The sequence below is a fragment of the Acanthochromis polyacanthus genome, chromosome 5, assembly GCF_021347895.1.
Source record: "Acanthochromis polyacanthus isolate Apoly-LR-REF ecotype Palm Island chromosome 5, KAUST_Apoly_ChrSc, whole genome shotgun sequence".
Taxonomy (NCBI): Eukaryota; Metazoa; Chordata; class Actinopteri; family Pomacentridae; genus Acanthochromis; species Acanthochromis polyacanthus.
The window spans coordinates 33,985,189-34,011,712 of NC_067117.1; the positions used below are offsets into that span (position 1 = coordinate 33,985,189).

Here is a 26,524-nt window from a genome sequence, read left to right on the forward strand (position 1 = left end):
CTTGCTGGGGGATTTCTTTGTTGCTAAGCAATGAGCAACCACTAAACTTCAGTGAGAGTGGAGCTCATTTATTTAACAGTAAGTAAAACACTGATTTAAAAAAAAACAAACAAAACTGGTTACTGTTAATCAAAAAATGGCAGAAAAAAACATAGTCAAGTGTAATAAAGAGGGATTCCTCTGATTTCACACATAAACGTAGCTTCATGAATCATGGGGTTTACTTAGAGTGTGAAAATGGTTGTAGGAATTTTCTGTGGGTTAATGGAAGTTAACTTGGTGACATTTCGAGTTGGGCTTAGAACCTCAGAGTCTGAAGTTAGGGTCAAGTTTAAAAGGCATGGGCATGTACCAGGCAGGAAGTGTTGATTACTTTTGGGCAGGAGTTTTCCAGGTCTTCCCAACATCCTCTGTTTTGCTTGTTACTCCGCCAAGGAACGTGACGTAGTTATGTGACGATTGCCGTCGGTTTGTCTGTCCGTCTGTTTGCGAGCAACATTACTCAAAAATGGACTGACAGATTTCGATGAAATTTACAGGGAAGGTCGAAAATGACAGAAGGGCCAATTGATTAGATTTTGGCAGTGATGCAGCTTATAGTCTGGATCCACGGATTTGTTAAATATTTCTGTGTCATTGCGAGATAGCAGCATGGTGTCACTGTAACCATGACTACAAATGACCACTGTGGACCACAAATTTGAAAAGATTTCATCCCTTGGTAATCATACAACGACTGAGCAGCCTTGGTGGTGTACTGCACTCTCAAAGTGCTTTTCTTGAGTTTATTTTATATAGAAGGTTACTTATCGGTCTTAGCCAAGAAACAAGGGGTGTGCTGTATTTTTTTCACAACTGTATAATACAAAGCCTTACCTCACTGTCCTCCACACCAAAATGTTTGAAGCAATTAATGAAAAGGGGAGAGGAAAGCTTTGAGCTGGCTGCTGTTGCTCCAGAACAATCTACACAGCACAGGTGGCAGAAGCAGCCAAATACGATTTGTAGCTGTTGCCCCATGAATGTTGCTCACCCGACTTGCACCGTCTGACTTCTGTTTCCCAAACTGAAATCAAACTTGCGTGGTCGCCATTTTCAGAGTGATCATGGAGTCAACCAATGCAGTTGAGGAGTATCTGGAAGGTCAAGATGAAGGGATAGTGAAGCTTGAACATCAGTGGACCAAATGCATAGAAGTTAAAGGAGATTAAGTTGAAAAATAATACAGGAATAAATTTTCACCTGGACCATTGTCTGATGAGGCCAAAATCTTTTTGAAGCATCATCGTATGTCTGCATTATGGGAAATTGACACCATTTACATTAAATTCGTTTTTAGTACTTTCTATCTGCAGTGTACATATAAATCCACAGACAACTACTTCACTGATAGTGGAGAAACTTGTGGTGGCAGTTTACAGGAGTACATCATTTTTTCTAAATTTTCAGAGCATATTTTGGACTTTCTTTGCTTTGGACACTGGGGATGGTATTACACTGAATTAAAGAATATGTGGATCATGTCTGTGTTCAGGTCTGACCATGGCATGATCGCAAAAAGGAGTGGGATCGTTGAAAGAAGCTGCAGTTTTTGGGCTGTAAGGATGTATTTTAATGGCCTCAGTGAACTGCGTGTCACACCTTCAGCTTCATTACTGACTGCTGACAAGCCTGTCAGAGCATCAGGCCCGGCTACAATAACTCACTTCCTGGTGTTATTGAGAACAATGGCATGCACCTGTTCTTTTCACTTCACATAGTATTGTCATCTCATACATCTCCCTCAGCAACCTTCCCTTTAACTCCCCCTACCGTCCCTGGGGAGGTGAGCCCCACACTTGGAAAACCTCTATATTATGACAAGTGTAGCAACCATTGTTTTTTGGAACTTGACCAAATAGTTGTGGCCTCTCCAGCATTGGTTTTGAAAATGTGTTTGATTCCCTTACTTGTGAGTCTGCCAACTCTCTAGGAGTGGATTTCTAAATGGTTCTGCTATTGTTCAAGAGATGGCATTTGTGGCAATAGTTTTCTAATATTTGAATAGTAAGGTGACTAATAAGACATCAGTCAAAATGTCCCTGCTGTCCCCTGAGCAGGTAATTACGTTCATTCATTTCTAATAGCTGTCAGGAGGGACTGCAGCACTTATTGAATTTATCCTTTCCTACATATATTTGTGTCACTGCCTGCACCCAGTGATGGGTTGTTGAGCTGGCTGATGCATGGAGGAACTCTAATATCATGTAAAATGTTGCAACAACAATGTTTTGGAAAACGGTGTAGATGAAAAAAAAAAAAAAAGCTGTGAGAAGCAACGAGTGTGAAGTTGAGTAGTGCAGAATAAGCCTGTGCAGATATCGTCACTTTGTGTTACATATTTCCATTACTCCGCCAAGGGACAGAGGAGTTATGTGACAATTGGTGTGCATTTGTCTGTCCGTCTGTCTGTTAGCAACATTACTCAAAAACGGACTAACAGATTTGGATGAAATTTCCAGTGAAGGTCCGAAACGACACAAGGACCAAGTGATTAGATTTTGGCAGTGATGTGACTTATAGTCTGGATCCACAGATTTGATGAAGGTTTCTGTATCATCGCAAGATAGCGGCACAGCGTCACTGTAACTATGACAACAAGTGGACACTACATCAGCTGCCTGCTGTTGATCACATGATTATGATCCTATTACAAATTGACCACTGTGGACTTATCGGGTAGCCTAGCCATGCTACACCCATGTTTCTGATGGCACAAGGGTCTAGGGAAGCTCGACAGGGAGGGAGGCGGGCTAAAAGGTTGTCTATCAAATCCCTCTGCAGCAATTGGGTAGGTATACAACCAATCAACGCAACGAATAGGCTGACGTAGTTCCAAGAGCACCGGCGGATTGTGGCTAAGTCCCATTAGCTTCCCAACCAGCGGAGCCAACTGGTATTTGCCATATCCCGTCGGCATAAGTCCAAATACGTCTTTCTTCTCAATGAAACACTTCAGTGCCGTCCTTTTTTTATCTTTCAAGTTGAATTTTAGCTTCAAATCTTTAAGGGCTGTGGCCAAAGCCGAGTCGAAAGATAACTGTTTATTGTGCGCCGGTTGTTTCTGTCAGAATCGTCACGCCTCTGTTGTCACTTCGTTACGCCCGCCTTCTGACTCTACACTTCATGGTGATTGGTCCGGCCAGTTTTAGGAGAATCCAGCCTCGAGCCTTATGGAGGGTAACTAGACCCTCCCTGGCAGAGAATTAAATTCGTTGCCATGGGTTGTCTAGCGCGGCTAGGCTACTTATCGGGACTTATCCATCAGAAATGATACAAGGAACAGTTGATTAAATTGTGGGTGTGTTTCTGAGTCCCATCAATTCCCGCTGCCTGCTACATATTGAGGTCACGCGATTTGGTATCTGTACATGATGTACACATGCACAACACACGCCTGTGCTCAGCACAAGGTCATTTTGTTTATGGGTACATCTATATTAAGCGACCAAAATCTGTAGTGTCGTGACTTTGGCCACAAAGTTTTTCAAGATTTCAACCACTGGAAATGATAAAATGACTGCACAGCCTTCGCAGAGTACTGTGCTCTCTGAGTGCTTTTCTTGTTGTAATTCTAGTGTCATATGTAGAAAAACTGTGTGCCAAAATTATTAAAAAATTATACCATTTTATACGCCACTTATCTACACCATGTATTCATTTTCTCACATTCAAAGGCATTCCTCATGATAAATGAAACAGTGTCTGGTCAACACATTCAGGACATCCTTATCTCTGCACAGTGTTTGTACAGTACAGCACACATGTGTAAACTACACTGTTGTGCTGTGAGCACAAACGGCAGATGGGAGGTAGAGGTCACTCTCACTGTGTCCTTGATTAATGTGACATCACTGCTGTCGTGGACTGACAGAACTGGAGTGGCTTTCTGCTGCAGAGGGCATATGAAGGCCAAACTGGTTTCTGAATGAATAATGCATCCCTGCATGTCTTAACAGCAGCAACGTGACAGCAGACCTGAGGGAAAGTGGGAATAAAATATCTCAAATGTGCATAGATAACCCTCTTATCATATTTACACTGTGATGTGATATTCCACATGGCCTTTGGCACACAATTCACTGAAATTCATTTAAAGTGAAATTTAAAATTTTCATAACGTTCAAAATATATAATGCAATAGGCTTATCTTCCTCTGTGTTCAGAAACCTTTGGTAGGGGGAACGTTATGTTTAAGCGAATCCATGAAATCCACAAATGTCTGTGAACAGCCTCCCACTCAGATTGTTATGCCTTTTGACAGCCAAAGAAAGACGTATTCCGTCTGTTCTCAAGGAGCTCTTTGCAGTTACTAAATTGGCCAAGTCACATTCATATCTCTTGATAGGAAGTCCACAGGGAAACCGCAGAAGTAAGAAGCGCCAGAGGCAGAATTGTCTCTGCCTGGCACTGTTTGTTGTTGTCAACGGTCCGCGAGTCTCTCGTTGTCGTGTTGAGTGTTTGTGTGCCACTTTCTGTAAAGGAAACCCCTAAACTTGCGATGTTCTCTGTGACTTTCTGTTAGAATTCCCAATGCTGTTTATTCAGTCATCACCAGCTGCTGTTCTCTGCCATTGTCTATTGATATGCCCGCCCGTCACTGACCAATGGCTATGAGGTTTGTGTGCAGTCGGTCAAACACGGCTCTCTCTAACTCAGTGGCTTGAACTAAATATGCAGCCCAGCAGATTTGCAAAATACCAACTGAAAGCTTTGAATGCAGTTACTTACTGGTTGGGAAACTCTATTTTTCCTTTCCGTTTTTAAACCCTGTCATTTAATTTCATTTTTAAAGAAGATTACGTGTCCTTACTGCTTTGTGAAATAAAGTGGCTCACAATGGGGAGCTGAGATGGAATCAGGCAACATAAATCAGATGCCAAGTACTCACAAGATCCAAGTCAGTAATCAAAGACTGCACACTTTGAATGGAAAGAAAATAAAGGAGAACAAAACATCGCTAAATATGCAAATCCTAGAACTCCCACGTTTAAAACAAGACAATATAACCTTTGAGGTTTCTGCTCTGAAGGTGCACTGCAAATGCGTGCCCTGGCATGGTACAGATCATTCACGAAAGTGTGCACATCCCTCACTTTTCCGCCTATATGCATACAGCATCCCTCTGCTCATTACCACATTTGGTACACAGTGAGGGAGTTTTTCAGAGCTCTATGTAGGTCAGGGACAGGGTGTGTAGGAGTTGGTTTCATCTCTATTCTGTGATGTATCTTATTTTTCCCTCAAGAATAGCTTTCACAAAGCACCACTGCTGGAGCTTTTTAGTTTTCTAAGCTGGAGTCTGTTTAATGGCTTGTCCAAATGCCTTCTGTCAAAGAAAGTTTCCCAGGATACCTGTCGTTTGAATTCGGAGGAAAGTGTTTTAAGCAAAGAAATGTATTAGCAGCAGAAGATTTGTTCAAGGCTTTACAGTGCAGATTTGTAAGAAAATAAAAAATATCAATTACATCCCTTAGATCGCTCTTATGTTGGCTCAATCCACTTCACCTCAGTCAACAATCGAGAATGACTGTTCAATCAGCTTGGCTTCATTTGTCAAAGTGTAGTCGGAGTAGATATCAATTACACTTTACGCTGCAAGTTTTAGAGCATTCAGTCAGAGAATTGTGCTACTTTCTTTAGACAAGTTCTCCATTCTTTACAAGTTTGTGTGAACCACACCATTAACGTGCAGCCACGGCCCAAATGACCTGTGAGCTAACCAGTATTCCAGTGACGAATACAGAAACAATGCTTTCTGAAGGACAGAACAGAAGTTTTCCCTCCACAAAAGAGTCATTGTTGATTTGACCAATGAGTGGGCCGAATGGAGAAACTGTGCTTGTGGTACAGAGGAGGAGGCTGGGTCCAAAGGCTGCACTGGCAAACTGTAGCTGTAAACAAGCACAGAACTGATTCCTCAACAAAGTGTTGTGCTCCTTGTTAAACATTTCTGCTTTTCTAGTCAGTTGCTTGTAATGAACACGTGTTTTACATATGGTAACCATTGCTCCTGTTGATACTACTTATCAAAAGACAGAGACCAAAATTTACCAATCTGTGCAAAAACAAATTCAAACTTTATCTGAAAGTAACTGAGCAGTTTCAGTTGGACAAGTTATGTAGCTATCTTTCCAACGTGATTGCCTTTTTAGTAGGGATTTACCTGATGTTTCCACCACCCCTGTTCCCGGGCTAGAAATTGGTTCATACAAACATAAAGATAGAATAGAGTACTAAAACACTAACTTTGGGACACACCCGCTTAATTTGTTGAATGCACTCTCCACTCTGTCATATTACCTTCAGACAACTTACACAGGACACTGTCTGATGTCTTCACCACTTGACTACATAAGAAATACATGAACAAGAGATCTGTTAGGCTTTGTTCACATTATAGGTAAATCAGATTTGTTTCTCAGATCAGGCCTTTAGGACTGACTGTCTTCGATGTTTGTTGCACATGATCAGATTGGATTTGTGTCTCCAGACATCATAGGTGTTAGCAATTATCTTGGTTCGGTAGATTCCTACTGGTTTCATGTCTCTAGAATTGTCTACGAAAGTGCCACTCAACAATTAATTTTGATGTCTTTCTACGCACCACTTGTGCTCTGTAGCACTGCGCTAGTTAGGAGCATGAATTTCATGTGGTTATGTGTCACATTGTGAGTGACACAAAGACACTTTGAAATCCAATTTGAGCAGCCAGACTGAGATGCATTTGTAGAAATTTGTTCGAAATTGCATTTCAAAGCACCTCCAAATGTGGACTGGAGCTGATTTGCAAAAAATCACGAGGCTTTTTGATGTCCAGACTTTGTAAAATCAATGTGGAAACTATCTGGATGAACATATTTGTGCTGGCAGTCTGAATATAGCCTTCCTAACCAGAACAAGAGGAATATGCAGAGGAACAACACTGGTATCAGTGTTCATGTGCGGATCTTATGTTTTAAGATAGACTCGAAAAATACTGAGCCTGTCCTTTGAACACATTTCATGATAATTGAGGATTCACAGCGATCATTATTCCTAAACCACGGCGCAACCAAACATCGTGCCCAAATTGAGATGTCAGCCAGTAGTAAAAGATAATGGGAGCCGTAACAGACATTATGACAACCCTTCTTTTCAGGTTAAAGGAAAAATTGCCTCTAGTGATTTTCATAATCCACAAGCAGTGTGTTTCAGGGCTGTTTTTCCCGCACAACAATCCCATGTTCAGCCGCCTCCGCTCCATGTTGTCATTTTCCCAAAGAAGCCTGACAAACTGCCCTATCAGGCCCAACAGTGTTGCAGCACTGGAAGCAGTTCAGTGCTAATCAAAATGCAAAGCAGATGCTGGGTTCAGGAGTGGTACACCAACATGTGCAGAATCAGAGCCTGCATGTCATAGAAAATCCCCACTTTGTGAAATAATGAAATAATCGTGTGCAGCAACTTAAAACCTTGAGGGAAATGTGTGTAATGGAAAATTTCCATTTTATTTTCAAAATACGCTAACAGCAAGTCTAATTTCCATGACGACAACTGACAATTCAGATATCAAGTTATGTGTTGAGGAGGTACCATGGCTACACAGGAAAACATATTACGTGCTCGCATTAGGGCTGGACCCGAATATCCCGAATATCCGAATATTCGTTCACTATGGCACTATCCGGATATTAATTTTGGTATCCGAATATTCGCCCCCTCCCCCCTCCCGCCGTTGGACGTCACCAGGCAGAAAGAATATGCAGCTTACTGTCTTCCCTCCGCCTTCTGCCCACATCGGCTCATCCCGTCCTGTGATCACATAAACATATACACATGTCTATAACATATACACATATGTCGATGTGATCACCCCCTCCTCCCCCCAGAAGAAAATATTCGGAGCTCGTCTCTTCCTTGCCCCTTCGGCCCATTTCGGCTCATCCCGCCGTGTTCTTCGGCTCATTTCGGCTCCCCCATTCGTGTTTGTAAACACCACCCGAATGGCCGGGTGGCTGCCGACTCTGAAGCCACGCTTCACTTCGTTGCATAAACACAAGACAAGATGCTGAAGACCGGTGTTTGGGAATTCTTCAGTTTAACTAAAGACTAAACGAGGGCAAAATGTGGACCCGGGAGACCAGACGAACGGATCCGAATATTCGGCCCGTCTCCGCCGTCGCCGCCACCGCCCCCCCTCCGCCGGTCGGACGTTTCGGGACGGAACGAATATCCGGATATTCGTCTTTAATAGGGCCCGAATATTCGGAGGCCAGAAACCACTATTCGGGCCAGCCCGAGTTCGCATTCGGTGTATGCCTGTATTGATCTTTTCTTTTTTAAAATTAATTTCTAAAATGACGACATGAAATCAGCCACTTAGATAACTGGGGGCACACGTTTCCACTGGCCATGTGGCGATATCTTAATTAATCTGTCACTAAGCTTCCTCAGACTTTGATTTAACAGTCTCTAATGGCCATATGTTATGTTTATAGCACTGGGATTGTACTGTTTTTTCTCTCTCTCTGTGCATCTGAAATATATAGTTGTCTAATGTGCACATTGTTTCACTTTTATTGCCATATGTTGTCAAACAATTTTTAAAAAGTCGCTCTCTGTATGAGTCTTTATGAAACTGCAAGAAAATAGTCTACTGAAGAAGCTTTTCCTGTGAACACACTGCAGGGTTTACACTTCAGTGCTGCTTAGTCCAACATTGATTTTTATCTCAATTATATTTTACATGTGGCTGTTTCGTTAAGCGGCTTTGACATGTTTACAAAGATAAGAGAGCATTCCAATCCCCCAATCTCCATTTACCTTTGTGCCTTTATCTAAATAACTCCCATTAAACAGGGTCAGGAGTAAAAGCAACACATTTAATATTAGTTCGTATGAAGTGCAGCTTCTTATGAGATTCAGTAAAAGACTATTTACAGTATGATCATTACCTTTTTTCAACATTTGAATTGTAATGGAGCAGGATTTAAAACCCTCAAAGAAAGGTTAAACAGTAACCAAACTTCTTTACACAGTCTTTATTACCACACAAGATTACTGTGACTAACCTTGCCTTTTGTGTGTGTGTGTGGGTGTGTGTGGGTGTTTCAATCATTTTTCATGTGTCAATTTGAACTCAAGCTGTTGGACATATAATTTTGGAACAAAACCTTTTCTGCTTTACTCCTTTTCAGCAATAATGTCCACTATGATGTCGCAGCAACCACCGAAAGAGGATGAAGAGGAAGATGATGAGGAACAAGGAGAAGAGTTTGTGTTTGATGACAGTGCAGATGAGGAGAAACTTCAGGAAGACAGTAAAGGCGTCAGCTCAGACTGTGTCCCACTTGTACAGGTGCCAAGAAAGGAGGACAGTGGGACAGCAGGCAGTATATCACAAAGCGACAGCACACAACTGTCCAAAACTGGATCTCCTGCTGGACTGGAGTGCATTGCCAACAAGGATGTAACTCCTGTTTCTAACACAGGTAAATCATTTTCAGAAATAATACATTCTTGATGTAATTAATACTGAATCAATCTTGGTTGTTTGCCCGTACAGGTGATAGAGCTGCTGGGTCAACTGTTAGGCAGATACTTTTTTTTTCTCAAGTAAATATACTACTACCTGTGGTGCAATTCAGAAGTTCTCTTTATGTAAAAGTAAAGAATTAGCAAGATACTCTTTTGATGCAAAAGTTACTTTCAGATTTTAACCAACTACTAATTAGGGATTGAAAAAAAATATTATTTGAAAAGTACAAGTGCTGATCAAAAAATTGAGGGACTGTGTGAGTAGTACAACACGTGCGAGCAGTAACTGTCACAAACCATGATGTCTTGGGAGAACACTGCGCTGTCAACAGCAGGACCTACACCACCGTTCAAAAGTTTGGGGTCACCCAGACAATTTCATGTTTTCCATGAAAACTCACACTATTATTCATGTGCTAACATAACTGCACAAGTGTTTTCTAATCATCAATTAGCCTTTCACCACCATTAGCTAACACAATGTAGCATTAGAACACAGGAGTGATGGTTGCTGGAAATGTTCCTCTGTACCCCTATGGAGATATTCCATTAAAAATCTGCCGTTTCCAGCTAGAATAGTCATTTACCACATTAACAATGTCTGGACTGTATTTCTAATTAATTTAATGTTATCTTCATTGAAAAAAACAAACTGCTTTTCTTTCAAAAATAAGGACATTTCTAAATGACACCAAACTTTTGAACGGTATTGTATGTAAGACATGTTTTTGTAAATACTTGTACGACACATTTGCAGTCTCTCTCTGGGTCACAAACTGGAGCAGAGAGCAAGCTCAAGGTCAATTAGAAGCCCTAGATAAACCCACCGTCATGCCATGTCACCGTTGATGAGAGGTGGGCGTGCAGCTACCACACAGAGATGAAACAACACTTTTTACAGTGGCAGATCACGCAACTTCCAACACTTGACAAGGCATGTCAGGTCAGGTTGTGCACCTTTAATTAGTGCTTCAGGGTTGGACTGCCAAGAGAGAGCTGTACCGGAGCACGCTGAGGTGACAGAGAGAATATTCAGCACAATTTCATTTGAGTGCTTCAGTGTCATGTGTCCTGGTTACGGTACGGAAGTCCCTTCATTGCTTCCCATTCATTGTCAATGGAAGCAGCCTTGCGATATGTTCTAGCAACATTGTGATGCATTTTGAGAGCTGACAGGTAGATTTACCTACTACTCATTCTCATGGCCTGTTTCTAACCTCAAATGTTTTCAGAAGGACATTTTAGTGAACTGTTTTCATAATATAAACAAGTTTCAAATGAGCTGCCACGTGGTCCACAATCACTCCTGTGCTGCCAGGATCAGGCAGCACAGGAGTGAAGCGTGTGATGCAGACAATGTTTGCGTGTCTGTAGGGGGGTGAATCCTGTGTTGTTTTCCTGTTTTCATCATGTTGTCATCTGTTGTGATACTGCCCATCTGTATGCCCAGTGAGCGCCCAATGTTGGGAACCCCTCTGTGTCTAAAAATGCCTCTGTGGACAAGTAAGATTACAGGGCAGCGATTGAGCATGGATTTTTTGGCCACAACAACAAAATTGTTGCTCCCCATCCACTCTGTTGACTAGACTTGACCTCCTGTGACTTCTTCCTCTTCCTCAAACTGAAATCCCAGTTGAAGAGCCACCGATTGGAGACAGCTTCAGAGATCCAGGAACATGACAGTGCTTAACAGGGCTGTTTGTCTTGATTCATGGCAGTTTCTGCTCGCACATGTTGCACGTGCACAATGCGCAGTCTTAGAACTTATTGATGAAACTATATAAGAAATCAATGCATTTCTGCAGTGACTGCTGTACTTTTTTCTCCCCAAAAGCAGATATTAATTTGGGTTACATGTCTTTTCCATACACTACCAGTCAAAAGTTTGGACACACCTTCTCATTCAATGCTTTTTATTTATTTGCATTATTTTCTACATTGCAGCTTAATACTGAAAATTAACACTTTCTTGTTTACAACATAATTCCATATATATTCATTTATTGTTTTGATGTCTTCAATATTAATCTACAATGTACAAAATAATTAAATAAAAGCCATTGAATCAGAAGGTGTGTCCAAACGTATGATTAGTAGTGTGATTTTATTATTTCAACATACTCGGTGAAAAGATGTGACACTTAATAAAACAAGAAAATCACTCAGAGAGCACAGCACTCTGCCAAGGCAGCTCAGTCGTACAATTTCAAACGGGTGAAAGCTTTAAAGAATTTGCGGTCCGCAGTGGTGGATCATAGTTATAGTGATGGCGTGCCGCTATCTCGCAATGATACTGACATCTTTAACAAATCCATGGATCCTGACTACAAGCTGCATCACTGCCAAAATCTAATCATTTGGTCCTTGTGTCATTTCTGACCTTCCCTGAAAATTTCATCCAAATCCGTTAGTCTGTTTTTGAGTGATGTTGCTAACAGACAGACAAACCGACGGTGATCGTCACATAACTCTGCTGCATTCTTTGGCAGAGTAACGATGTCATAAAGAGACTGAGTCCACTTAAAAATAACTTTTGTTTTACATACAGTCACTTCTGTTCCTCCTTCTTTTCCATCAAAGGTGCCTTTTGACAACTCTAACATGAGCCGGCCCTGCTGGTATTTTCTGGAATGAACAGATGTTGGAATGAAAATCAACACATAGTAACTTTCTAACCAGCCAGGAGTTTGAAGGTGCTTGAGCTGTAACACCTACCAGCTAGCTTAGTTGTTAGTCTTGGTGGCTGCTCTGGTTTAAAACAGTGAATCAGTCCAGTGTACACACCCTGCACCTGTGAAATAACCCAGAGTAATAAAGTACTGCCGTGTATCCGCAGGCAGTTACTTGCTAGTCAGCTGCATGTGACAACTTGTACTGAAAGGTGTCATCAAGGACAAACTTTTTGAAGGAGATGAGAAGTGACTGGTGTTGGGGCTTCTTTTTCTATTCATTTTCAATCTTGAACACTTTATTTCTTGCATTCTGGTGAATTGTAACGGACCAGTCTGCGCTTTTGTCTGCAGGTTTCTGCCTGTAGTTGTTGCGTCTATGAGTGATGTAAAAGCAGTTTTTCTAGAATTAAAGTCAGCTGCTTTTTATGTTTTTATTGAGTGTTATTGCGGTGCATGTGGGTGTGTCCTCTGCTCGTAAAAGCTGCATCACTTAGTTTATATACGTCTACAGCTGCTCTTATCTGGGTCAAAACAGTCGTAACATGCAAATACACAACTTTATGCCTATGGTAATAGCAAAGGAATGTCAAAGTGAATTATCATTAAAGAAATGTCTGCGCTTTAGAGCATAATCAGGCATGACATTTAAAATTGCAGTCAGTACTTGAGTATTTTTTCCAGTGTCTGTGCTGCCATTAACAGGATTTAATGATGGGTTTTACATATAAAACAAAGAAATGCTTTTTTGCAGCTATTTTGTTGGGTGTAATCTTTATAATATAACCCTCGTGGATGAAATCAACTTATTTTGATGTAATAGTAGCATTGCAGTCACAAAATAGGAGCTGCAGTCACTTTTTTGCAAGTGGAAAGCTGCATTATATGAGTTGAGATGTGTCATTTAAAGCTATTTCAACTGCTAAATTGGATTGGTTTTAATCAACAGCACAGGTAGAATAATACAGAATCATGAGCTAATTGCAGATGACATCATTAGTTTATTTCTGTTGGACTCGGATAAACACAGCTGTGGACATTTGTAAACTGGGCAATAACTTTACTTCCAAACACTGGAACAATATTAATTTGTGTATGGCCTGATTTCATATCTGACATTATCATCCTTATATATTTTGTCAATAGGATCATTTCCACTTATAAATGTCCCACGACTTAATTTTGTGGCTGGTAAAAGTGGAAATATTAGTTGTTTAAAAACCGTTCAAGTCTAATGAGCACTAATTTGTATTTAATGAGCTGATAATATGTTCTGAGTTCAAGTCACTGTTGCCTAATGCTGCCAAATAAGGGGTAGTTAAGCAAATAAACACCTCTGAAATATAGTGAAGGAGAAGTATAAAATAAAGCCCTAATCACCTGACTAAGTGAAAACATCTGTGTGGGTGGACTGAGGGTGTGCAGGAGCTTCTACTACCTCCACAGGCTGCATGCAAAAACTGAAACGACACACAAACAGAACAGAACGCAACTTTATTACCCATGAAGGTGGAAAATGCTGGACTGTGTTGTTTTGCTAACGGATGTGGACTTTAACAGCTGATTGAACACTGCCAGGCGAATATTAATGTAAATAGATTTGTTCTGAGGTGGTTAGAGTTGTTGTGCTGTTACCAAAACTCATATTCTCCAACCTTTCGCTGTCAGTAAGCAGCCTCTGGGCATTACAATGAACTGCTACCTACTTCTTCAGTTTACTTGTATTGGGCAAGCTGCCTCAGAGAGATTTTTTTTTTTTTTTTTTTTTTTAAACATAGAGCAATCGGACCAGTTTTCTGTTGCCACACACTATGAGTGTCTCCAGCCAGTTGTTTGCGGTTTTAATCTCTGCCTAGCAAGATTTAATTGTTGCCAGAGGCAGACGGGCGCTATAGAGCAGAGTTAACTCTTTCCCCTTTAATTGGATGAAGTTCTGTAGATATAAGTATGATATATTTACTACCTGGCTAATGTTACCAAACAGACCCTGGTAATTACGCGCTCGGATAAAAGGGGAGATTTAGGTCTTTGTGAAGTTCAGTTGGACAAAGTGAAGTGATTAGTGCCTAATTAAAAGCCTTTTTGCTCAGTCTATGTGTGGTAATCCGCTAAGTGGGCTGTGGAGATGCATTGGGGAATTCTGGGCGTTGATGATGGTGTGCAGTGGAGGTCTGTTATGTAATCGAGGGCTGAGAGCAGCTGAGATTCAGATCCTGCTTCACCAGAGGACATCAGTTTACATGAAGGGATCCAAATCAAATCGATGATAGCGTTTATTTAACAGCAACTTTCTTGTACTTAGGTTTGCTGTGAGAATACACTGCAACCATTCAAAATCTGTTTTCAGTGGTTATCTCGGATTTTGTTGTTCACAAACATCAGTGGCCTTCATGTAGCCAAATGCAGTCTTTGAAAAGTTCTGTAATTAAACTAATTAATTCACTAACTGTCTTTTTACAATTCAGAAATGTTGCATTTGTATTTTTTTTTTATTTTTCCTCCACTTTGGAACAGTTTGTCTCATGGTGTCTGTTTTCCTCATTTTGACAGATGTTCCAGTTACTGAGTCACCCAGCTGGTAAGTTGCCTCTGATTCCTGTCACAGTGCAGGGGAAAATTACTTATGGGTGGTGGATAAAATAAACTGAACATCAGTGTTATGTCATTATGTCTGAGATAATGTCATGCTTACCCTCCATCCAAACACACCACGGCAGATATGAGATACTGTGATGTTATGCTCCATCTATTTGTTCACTATTTAGATGCCAGATGGCTTGTCACACACACCCTGTGACAAGTGGTAATGTCAAGTGTGAAGTGAAGCTGCTGATACAGTTCTGGGGGGAAATCACAGGATTGCATGATTCGTGTTGATGGATACGGCCTAAGAAGATGAATGTGAAGTAACTGCTTTTAAGATTTTTGCTTCCATCCCAATACAATGGAGGTGAATGGAAGAAAACGGTTCCTGTAGTAACAGTGTCCTCTTTGTTGCAGCAGCTTGTCCAGTGAGCAGCATTTACAACACCATGTTCAAGGCTGTTTCATTGTAACGCTTGCTAGGGCTGAGAGATGTGAGGAAAATGTCTCCACACGTGGACAAAATTGTTGGTACCCCTCAGTTAAAGAAGGAAAAACCCACAATTCTCACTGAAATCACTTGAAACTCACAAAAGTAACAATAAATAAAAATTTATTGAAAATTAAATAATCAAAATCAGTCATCACTTTTGAATTGTTGATTAACATAATTATTTAAAAAACAAACTAATGAAATAGGGCTGGACAAAAATGATGGTACCCATAACTTAATATTTTGTTGCACAACCTTTTGAGGCAATCACTGCAATTAAACGATTTCTGTATTTGTCAATGAGCGTTCTGCAGCTGTCAACAGGTATTTTGGCCCACTCCTCATGAGCAAACAGCTCCAGTTGTCTCAGGTTTGATGGGTGTCTTCTCCAAATGGCATGTTTCAGCTCCTTCCACATATGTTCAATGGGATTCAGATCTGGGCTCATAGAAGGCCACTTTAGAATAGTCCAACGCTTTTCTCTCAGCCATTCTTGGGTGTTTTTGGCTGTGTGTTTTGGATGGTTGTCCTGTTGGAAGACCCATGACCTGCGACTGAGACCAAGCTTTCTGACACTAGGCAGCACATTTCTCTCCAGAATGCCTTGATAGTCTTCAGATTTCATCGTACCTTGCACACTTTCAAGACACCCTGTGCCAGATGCAGCAAAGCAGCCCCAAAACATTACTGAGTCTCCTCCATGTTTCACCGTAGGGACAGTGTTCTTTTCTTCGTATGCTTGGTTTTTGAGTCTATGAACATAGAGTTGATGTGCCTTACCAAAAAGCTCCAGTTTGGTCTCATCTGTCCAAAGGACATTCTCCCAGAAGCTTTGTGGCTTGTCAACATGCATTTTTGCAAATTCCAGTCTGGCTTTTTTATGAGTTTTTTTCAGCAGTGGTGTCCTCCTTGGTCGTCTCCCATGAAGTCCACTTTGGCTCAAACAACGACGAATGGTGCGATCTGACACTGATGTACCTTGGCCTTGGAGTTCACCTTTAATTTCTTTGGAGGTTGCTCTGGGCTCTTTGGATACAATTCCAACGATCCGTCTCTTCAATTTGTCATCAATTTTCCTCTTGCGGCCACGTCCAGGGAGGTTGGCTACTGTCCCGTGGGTCTTGAACTTCTGAATAATATGAGCCACTGTTGTCACAGGAACTTCAAGCTGTTTAGAGATGGTCTTATAGCCTTTACCTTTAAGATGTTTGTCTATAATTTTTTTTCGGATGTCCTGGGACAATTCTCTCCTTCGCTTTCTGTTGTCCATGTTCAGTGTGGTACACACCTTTTCACCAAACAGCAGGGTGACTACTTGTCTCCCTTTAAATAGGCAGACTGACTGATTATGAGTTTGGAAACACCTGTGATGTCAATTAAATGACACACCTGAGTTAATCATGTCACTCTGGTCAAATAGTTTTCAATCTTTTATAGAGGTACCATCATTTGTGTCCAGGCCTGTTTCATTAGTTTGTTTTTTTTAAATAATTATGTTTATCAACAATTCAAAAGTAATGGCTGTTTTTGATTATTTAATTTTCAATAAATTTTTATTTATTGTTACTTTTGTGAGTTTCAAGTGATTTCAGTGAGAATTGTGGGTTTTTCCTTCTTTAACTGAGGGGTACCAACAATTTTGTCCACGTGTGTAATTGCAATTTTCTGACAGATACTACATTTTGATTGGTGGTGTTATATACAAGTCAACCGAAACACCAAGCTAAAGTTCAGTATTCACTGTCTACCACATTTAAAACATATGATACAACATAAATTGAAGCCCACCCAGAAGTGTCAAAAACTTGCAATATCCCGCCGTCCGCTAGGGTTGGCTCCAAAAAGCTTTTGCTCCATAGACCCCAATTCATTTTTGGAAAAAATAAAATTTGATAGACTGATTTTCTACAGCTCAGGATTTTTTTCCCGTTAGTTTTCATGGTCAAAATGAGAGATCAGGTGGACGATCTTAAAATAAATCAATAATGAATTTTAAATAAATCGTTAAAGTTGGCGGAGCCAGGGGGCGTGGCTATACTTGATTGACAGTCCCATTGACTGGTCCTGCCCCTAGCTGCTCTCCAGTCCAGCCTGTTTGATGACGCTTTTTACGTCACTGGCTCCAAAAATCCAAAATGGCGACCAGGAAGTAGCAAAATCTGGGCTTCATTTTCTCGGCGTTGAAACCAACGGGTGACGTCACGGTTAGTTCACGCCTGATAGTTTCCTGTTTTCTGTGAAAACTCACTTTTATTCATGTGCTAGCATAACTGTAGAAGGGTTTTCTAATCATCAAATAGCCATTCAACACCATTAGCTAACACAATGTAGCATTAGAACACAGGAGTGATGGTTGCTGGAAATGTTCCTCTGTACCCCTATGGAGATATTCCATTAAAAATCAGCTGTTTCCAGCTAGAATAGTCATTTACCACATTAACAATGTCTAGACTGGATGTCTAAGTCATTTAATGTTATCTTCATCAAAAAAATGTCTTCCTTTCAAAAATAAGCACATTTCTTGACCCTAATCTTTTGAATGGTGGTGCATATCCTAAATCGCAGGATTCACAATATGCAAACAGTAATTGTTTCAAACTGCAATTTTAATTTGAAACCATTCAATTGTTCATGTAAACTTACGGCAGAATGACATGTGGTTCCTCACAGGAGCAGTAAAAGCAACATAGATTATTCTTAAATGAAATGATGCAAATAATGTTAGCAATTTCAGAGCTATTTTCTACATGGGACATGGTCCAAATGTAAAGTGATGGCAGTGACGTGGGTGTGGGTTATAAACTGGAAAAGATTTGCTCCTCACGGAGTTTATTATTTCATCTGTCAGTGCTTTGAGCAGAACAAATAAATACATTCTAATCATTTTCATTGCATTGGGGTCACATGGTAAAAAACTAAATGGGAATTAGGAGTAATATATTGAGCAAATTGCAATTACATTTTAGGATATATGAGGAATGACTGGTAAATAATGAGAGTGATACTATAAGTCTGTTTTTTAAAATTTGAACTGACGATAACTTTCAGAATTTGTTTAAAACACAGAGAAATTCTAACAGTAATGTGCTGTAATGTAAAATCTGATTCTTTCTTGGAGACAAAACTAGGACTGTTCAGACAACATTAGAATATTATTATTGACTCTGCTGTGATGAAGGTTTCCAGTGATGCCTCGTGATTGGCCACTTTGCACTGAAGGGATTTTTATTTGTTTTGGTTTCTCAATTATGTTTAAAAGACTGCAGTTTGTTTTACAGAATACATGTTACTGATCCATAAAAGTGTAACTAGCCTTATTTTTTGTCCTTTATTATCTCAGGTATTTTATTAATAAATGATAATAAATAATTTTTAAATGTTAAACACAGTTAGTACAGCTTAGTTTTGGATCATAAATATGATGATCCAGCTGCCAGAAATTTGCTGTCATTTTTATACTTGATTCATGGATACATAGTCTGTCTACTGGCATAATCCCAGTCTCTTTATTTGATAGCCACACCTTGTACACTTTGCAGCACAAAGTGATCCAGAGTCATGTCAGTGATTCATGTGACAGTCATACTTTTAGTGGGCCATGTTTTTATGCTCCTTCACGTGTTTTAAATCTTTCTCTGAACACTTGTGTGGCTGTGCCGGACCACTAAAAGGCAGACATCTCAAAACCTTTGAACATACAATACCCATCCAAAATTTTAGAATGCCCTAATTTTTCTTTTTTTTTTTAAAAAAAAATTGAAATTCAAGTAGTTTAAGTCCAGTGAATAGCTTGAAAGGTCATTCCAGGATTGGAGCACATTTTACGTCCCACACATCAAATTTTAAATAATCCATGTCCAAAATACTAAAACATGCAGTTGTTGTGTAAATTTACTTGAGGAGAAAAGAATGTCTGAAAATGTTTTTCAAATAAATCTGTAATTCACCCTATAATGACACTTTCCTCTTGTCCTACTCCAATGATGACCAAATTGAATCTGAAATAAAACAGTTAAAATTAAATTTAAATCTCCTTAATTTTATATTATTTTTTCAGTGATGTTTCTTGTAGATGTGAGATTTTTTAAATCAACTAACTATTTTAAATAATAATTAATATGCATAAAATGTGTGTCTTTTTAGCTGGTAGAAGAAGAAGAAAACAGTGAATCACATGATATACTGGAATTAACATCATCAAACAGTTTTCCAAAAGAATGGGTAGAGCAAAGCTATGTTCTCGCTTGTATTTTTCATATTTTTATAACATTGTCAGCTTTGAATGTCTCATTACACCTCATGCAACCCTGTTATGCATATCATCAGGATAAGACAAATTCTTTTGACTTTTTTATATCACTAAGTTTGTCCTCTTGGTCAGCAGTAACAGCTAGCTACATATCTAGCTTCTACTGCTGAGAAAAAGCTAACATTAGCATGGATTAGCAACTCTGTTAGTGTGATTAGAGTAGGGTTAGCAAACAACAAATACAACATGGAATAAAAATGGTAGCACTGATGTGTAAGCTGAGCTAATCAAACCTTTGATAGTTTATTACCTATTATTGATGAATATGTACCAGAAAATTGTACAAGAGAAGGTTTATTTTTCAAAACATTTTGCATCCCAAATGTCCTCTAATTCTGGACTGAAAAGATACAGAAGTAAGTGTTGAACTGCCATACGTTTTTTTTTTTTTTTTTTTTTTAAACAAAGGTAAGGTTACCCAAAACTGAAAAATAATGTACTTTTCAGAATTATACAAAAAGGCCTTTTTTCAGGGAACAAAAAAAAATTAGCTAAAAATTTAGAATATATGTTGGTTTCTAAATTGATCTTTTTAAACTTCTTTTGTTTATTTGTTCTGTGCTTCTGTTGCACAGTACAATGACACATTAACATGCATAATTTCCAATGAAACACTGGAAAATTGGAGTGTTCTAAAACTTTTGACATGTAGTGTGGGTGAATTATTCTTATCTTTTTTATTTTTTTAGCTGTGATCTGGCTGAAATAACATGCAATACTTTTGCAGTCCAGGGATTAGAGGTGCTTCTGTACTCATAAAACATGAAAGCCCAGCTTTAATCAAAGTTTTTATTACTGGAAATATGAAACGAACTGAAGTCACTGTATACAGTTCCTTTCTGGCTGAGTGGGTGTATAAATGAGATGACCTCAATGCTGATGCAGTCAGACATCATCTTTCATGCAATCAAGAAGGCGGTTTGCTTCAAGGCCTCAGCACAGTAAATGATAATGTGATAGTTTATTGATCCCTCTGAGGCAACTGCCTTTCTGCCTCCCCGGCTCCACGAGAAGGTCAGCAGTCAAAGTCAGCGACGGAGCGGCGGCCCAGGAGCTGATAGAATTAGACAGAGCCTTTCCAAAGGATATTTCAGCTGGTAGTGAGTTTGAGCTCAGGCACTGCATTTGAACGGCAGGCATGCTTTTTAACACCCTAAGAGATCTGAATTACATGAGATAATATTAAAAGAAATAAACACTGAATGGCTGATACAGTTTGGCGCTGTGCCCTATACCGCTTTTCCTACCACATTTTACATACATTACTTTTTTTGCTGAAACAACCAAGACACAAAAATCCATAGCAAACACTCTCTGGTTCAGATCTTATCGTGGGTTTTCCCTCTCTAGTTTTTGTGGCCTGCATGATGAAGCCGTGCAGGGGCTCTGATTTTGCTGGCGCTTTGAGGAAGTCTGCTCAGAAACCTCGACTGAAAGCTGACTTCAAGGTTTGGAATCCTGTGGGCTTTCCTGTGCTGAAATCAGGGGCCTGTGTCTGTACACAGGTGCGAGTGTGTGTGTGTGTGTGTGTGTGTGTGCATATACTTCACGCTGTTCACACAAGAGTGCATGTGAGTGTTTGCGACAGAGTCACAGTGAGGTCTTGGCAGTTTGTCGCGCAGGCAGATTTCTGCTGAGTGCACATTTCCGCTTTGGTTTCGCCAATAGTCGGCCTTTTAAAGAAGAGCTATCAATAGCACTTTCCGCGATCAAGGTATTCAGACTGTCAGCACCTCCACCAGATCTGTCAGCAGCTTTAGAATAATATTGCCAAAATTACTTTGTGATTGTTATTGCAGAAATATGTGTTTTTTCTTAACAGTGCAATGACAGCACATCAGCTCGTTATAGCTTTTAGGCTCGGGGCAGCCTTTCCCTCCTGTGAGTTCTACCTGCGCTCCACTGTTTTATACCAGCATTTTCCTCCTGACTTCCCTTTTCACCACTTGACAGATAGTTTTCATTAAACAGATATCACACAGTATCTTGGCAATAAAAAGATTAACACAGAAGAAACCATGACAACGTATGTGTCTGATTTTATGTACGCGGAGCTCTAACCTTGGAGAGTGGAAGTTTACTTTTTAACTTTTTACTGGTTTTCCCCTCATAGAAGTTTTATTTTTTCTTTCACCTTTGTGCCCCTTTGCAGCCTTGCCGAACTCTACACTTTTTGCTCTTGTGAATCAGCTCATCTAACGTGCCTTACAGAACACATTTGTTTTTCACCACCACTTTGTTTGAAGACCTCTCACCTTGTACTTGGGCGTGCTGTGAAAGCAACAGCAGAACGCCATACTGTAAGAGCATTAAAAACTGTCTTAAGGGGCCAAAAAAACAAAAGAAGTTAACATTTTGGATGCTAACTAACTGGAATGTGTCATAGATGGCAGTAGCACTGTGTGCATTACGGGAATGGTTCAATATGAGGAGTGGGCAGTTGTTTGTGGAGGAGATTTATGACCTGAGGACAAACTCCATCAGTGCAGTCAGCAGCACAATGCTTGTGTAGTTATAAAGAACAGCTATGCCCAGAAGAGATCAGGGGGCAAAAAAAGGTACAGCTCTGGCAGCGCTGCCCTGGCGCAGTTGCTGAAGGGAATGGAAACAGATGGAAGTGTGAGATTTGCATTCAAGCAGCTTCCACTTTAGGCTGTGCTCTGCCTCAGGCGATGTCATTTGCATTGAAAAATGATTCCTGTTTCTCTCCTTGAGCTATATGACTCACTCGGGCTTATAGGCACAGATAAGTTGTGAAGGGGTGTGCAAAGATATGTCTGGATCGATAGCAGCACTGCTCAAATCACTCCTACCTGACATGAATGCACACAGTCACGACAGGAGGCTGTGTATCACTATTGTTCTGCATCTGCTCTTTTTTTTCCCACGCACGAGCGATTTTAATGACAAGAGATCACTTTGTCGTATGAAACATGTTGACAAATACTGTAGCTCTATTTGTTTGTTTATTTATTTTTTGCTTTTCACGTGGGAGTATATCATTTTTGTCTTTTAGATTGAGATGAATGATCCTGCGTCATAGAAAATGTATCAGAGTAGTACTTTCCAGCCTTTTGCAGCTTGTCACCACTGCAAAACCAAATAGCTCCCATCAGTTGCTCTAATATGACTCGTCAGCATTATATCTGCTTTAGATATGTGGCGTCCATTTATAGTGCAACAGGGAGAATGTGGCACAAACACAACCAGAACTGCAATGATATGTTCTAGTTCTATAATGTTAGGAATGCTGTACTTACATGCTTGTTCTGTAACGTTTGAAATGATTTGAATCAGAGTTTTCTTGAATAGCTAATCTGAATAAATTTTAACGGCAGTGTTTGTGATGGACACATCCTAACTTTTTCTCATGTATTTATAATGCAGATCCTGCAAACTACCCACTGTTACTGTTTGATTCTTGTCTGCTCTGGGCATGTTCTTATTCCTTTCTGACTCATAACACCTGCTTCACCTGGCGCTGTACCAACGGTGAACGACAAGACCTCGCAAATAGTTTACTTCCATTACTATTTATTGTAAAATAGAACACGTCTGCAAAGACCTCCCCTCAACACTTCCAAATCACAGTATTTTGTGCCCATTATTTTCCTGGCATGTCTTGTTTGTCTGAAACTTGCCCATCAATCTGAGTGGCTGCTGCTGGCATTGCTAGTGTTGCTGAGGTGTTTAGCAGAGGGACAGATTTAATTAGCATAGATGGGACTCTCCTACATGCTGGATGCTGTCATATTATCAGTCATGTGGGGGAGGACAATCCCTCACTGGCAGTGTCAACGCAGGCATCCTGATAGCTGTGTCAACAAGATTTTCCCCTGTGATGTTAGAGTCTGTTTTTAATAGCTGGTTCAGGGCATGTTTTCATTCAGAAAGCCTGCGGTGATTATAGTAAGCCGCAGGCATGACAGATACTGATTTGACAGCACTCCGGAATAAGTTAAGTAACTTAAATACTAAGCATTTGGTGTGATTATATTTTGTCTGCATATGTGGTGTTGCAAAAGTTCCTGTAAATAATTAAATCAGCACAATGTATCCCACATACAGCTGAAGTTGTCACTGCAAACACAACTTAGTGAGATAAAGTGGCAAAGTGTTGTTGTCACAGGTAATTGCTTTAAAGAATTAAGACTGCAGTTCTGAATAATTTACTTTTTTTTTCACTTTCACTAAAGCTTTTTCTTTCTGTGGGTGGAAGAAAGTTTAATAAGCAAAAGGCCTGTCTACCCAACATAGAAAACCATCAAAATAAAAGACAAGAAAAGCACTGAGAGAGCACAGTACTCTGCCAAGGCTGCTCAGTCATTGGGTCATTTCCAACAGCTGAAATCTTGAAGAAAGGTTGTTGCTAGAGGTACGGACCCGTACCCGTAGCCTGTGGACTACGGATACGGCACTTTCCATTTGCCAATCAGATACGCGAGATCTGGTCACGTGACTCCCGGTAGACGCTAGTGGTACGGACCCGTAGCATCGGTACTACAGGTACGGACCCTAAACCTAACCCTAACACTAACCTTAACCTTTGCTTACCTTTCAACAGTTTGCAGTGTTTAGCAGCTTCTTGACTCGCGAAACTCGCGTACGGGTCCGTATCTGTCTGGCAAATGGAAAGTGCCGTATCCATAGCCCACAGGCTACGGGTACGGGTCCGTATCTGTAGACACTACCTTGAAGAAATCATAGAATGTGGCCGTTTGATCTAGATGTACCCACAAACAAAATGACCTTGCGCTGAGCACAGGCGTGTGTTTTGCATGTGTACGTTATGTACGGATACCGACTCGCATGACCTAAATATGTAGCAGGCAGCGGGAATTGATGGGACTCAGAAACACACCCACAATTTAATCAATTGTTCCTTGTATCATTTCTGATGGATAAGTCCCGATAAGTCCACAGTGGTAGGGGGTGGCGGGAATTGATAGAACTCAGAAACCCCCAGATTTTAATTAGTTGTTGCTTGTATGCTTTCCAACTGATAAGTCCCAATAAATCTGCAGCGGTGGATTTGTAGTAGCCTCGCAATCTTGTGATCGTCAGCAGGCAGCTGACGTCGTGTTCACTTGTTTTCATAGTTACAATGACAGTGTACCGCTATCGCACAATGATACAGAAATCTTTATCAAATCCAGACTATAAGCTGCATCACTGCCAAAATCTAACCAGTTGGTCCTTGTGTCATTTCTGACCTTCCCTCAAAATTTCATCCAAATCCATCAGTCCTTTTTGAATAATGTTGTGAACAGACAGACAAACAGACAGAGAGACAAATGTATGCCGTTTGCATAACTCTGCCGTTCCTTGGCGAAGTAATAAAGACAGAAGTAAGGCAGTCTATATCTCCAACATGGCTGAAGAAATCTGCTGACTTTGTTATGTGGTGATGGAATTTAACAAACACAAATCTGTATCTCAGCTCACATCTGCATTAAAATACCGTGGAATACAGTCAGATGCTTTTTTATTCATTTAGGTACACAAAAATGCCTTGTATCGTCATGATGAGCAATTATGCAAAAAGAAAAAACAAAAATGTTCCACTTTGTGAAATGACACCCAAAACTAATTACTTGTTCACTGGCCTGTGCCCTCACAAAATTTCTTTGAAATCTGTCTCTGCTAAGTATCAAATTAACCGACAGAAAACACAGCTTCTCTGGTGGAAGTACGGATGCACGTCTGAGCATACGGGGGGAAATAATGTTCCTGCTTCCAAAACAAGTTACTTCAAAAACATTCTAATAACTTGACGGTAGCAATATGTGTCCTGTCAGACTTTAGGGAGTGTGGGTTTGCATGCTTGGATAGCAAAGAACTATTTTCAGCCCCCACCTCCAACCTCTCTGCCTCCCCTTCCTCTCAGTGAAATTAACTTGTAATGAGGCACACAGCACTTAGTGTTAGTTTAACTGTGCTAATGTTTGGGTACCTTCCAGGGCCTCAGCAGCAGCAACAGCAGCAGCAGCAGAACCCAGCACCTCAGTTCCTCGTGTGGGAGAGGAGCTCCAGGGGCTTCCTGTGGCGCCGTCGGCTGCCGAGACTTTGGCAGATTCAGGAGACCACAGCAAAGAAACCGTCAAGGCAAGCTGCGGCTCGAGGGACATCTCTGAAGGTACAAAACTAAATTATATTGACAGTGAACTGATGCAGCTTATATTGTAGATCAAGGGTTCAATTTCAGACCAAAAAGATTAAACCTAAGCTTGCCTTGGGATTCATGCTCATTCCACCTACGTATTATAGTGTTCACTGTGCGGACAGATCTGATAGAAAACCAATTGGGCCTCCAGAGTTGCGTAAACAGTACTGTGGAGCACACCATAATCACACTGGCAGAATAAATTGTACAGCGGTGTTTTGTTAGTACTACACATTGCATCTCTTGACCTTGATCAAAGGTGGCAAGAACACTATATTACAAATCTACGGTCATCTTATGGCTCATTGATTTCTGCGGTGAAAGGCCAGACCCGCACAAAGACACATCCATGTACTACAACGCATACACACATGTACACTCCATTCAAATATACACACACACACACACACACACACATGCACAGATAGTCTGCCATGATTTGATTTCTACACAGACATGACATGAATCCAATTAATTCAGGATGAGGATCAATACAGAACCATTTCCATGAGGGAAAATTGCTTTTGGATTTCAACTCAGTCAGCAGTGCTGCTGTTGTTTGAAGGTGGCTCAGAAATGAGAGATGTAAAGGAGCGCTGCATTGCTGCATGACATTTTTCATGTCCCACTCTTCTGATGCATTTTCACACACAGGCCTCTGTTTTCATTATGAATGTGCACAATGTAGTTAAACTAAATAAATAATAAAAGTATATGAAACCTTTCTTCCTGCTATCTAGAACTGGAAA

At 40.4% G+C, this 26,524-nt stretch overlaps 1 protein-coding gene across 1 annotated transcript in view; it reads left to right on the top strand.

The window, feature by feature from the left end:
* The window catches only part of arhgef10la (Rho guanine nucleotide exchange factor (GEF) 10-like a), a 129,624-nt gene that overhangs the window by 2,292 nt on the left and 100,808 nt on the right, over positions 1-26,524 (top strand). The window contains 3 exon segments of the mRNA XM_022192616.2: positions 9,219-9,512; positions 14,778-14,805; positions 25,573-25,748. Coding sequence (XP_022048308.2) covers positions 9,224-9,512; positions 14,778-14,805; positions 25,573-25,748 — 493 coding nt within the window. The 5' untranslated portion in view covers positions 9,219-9,223.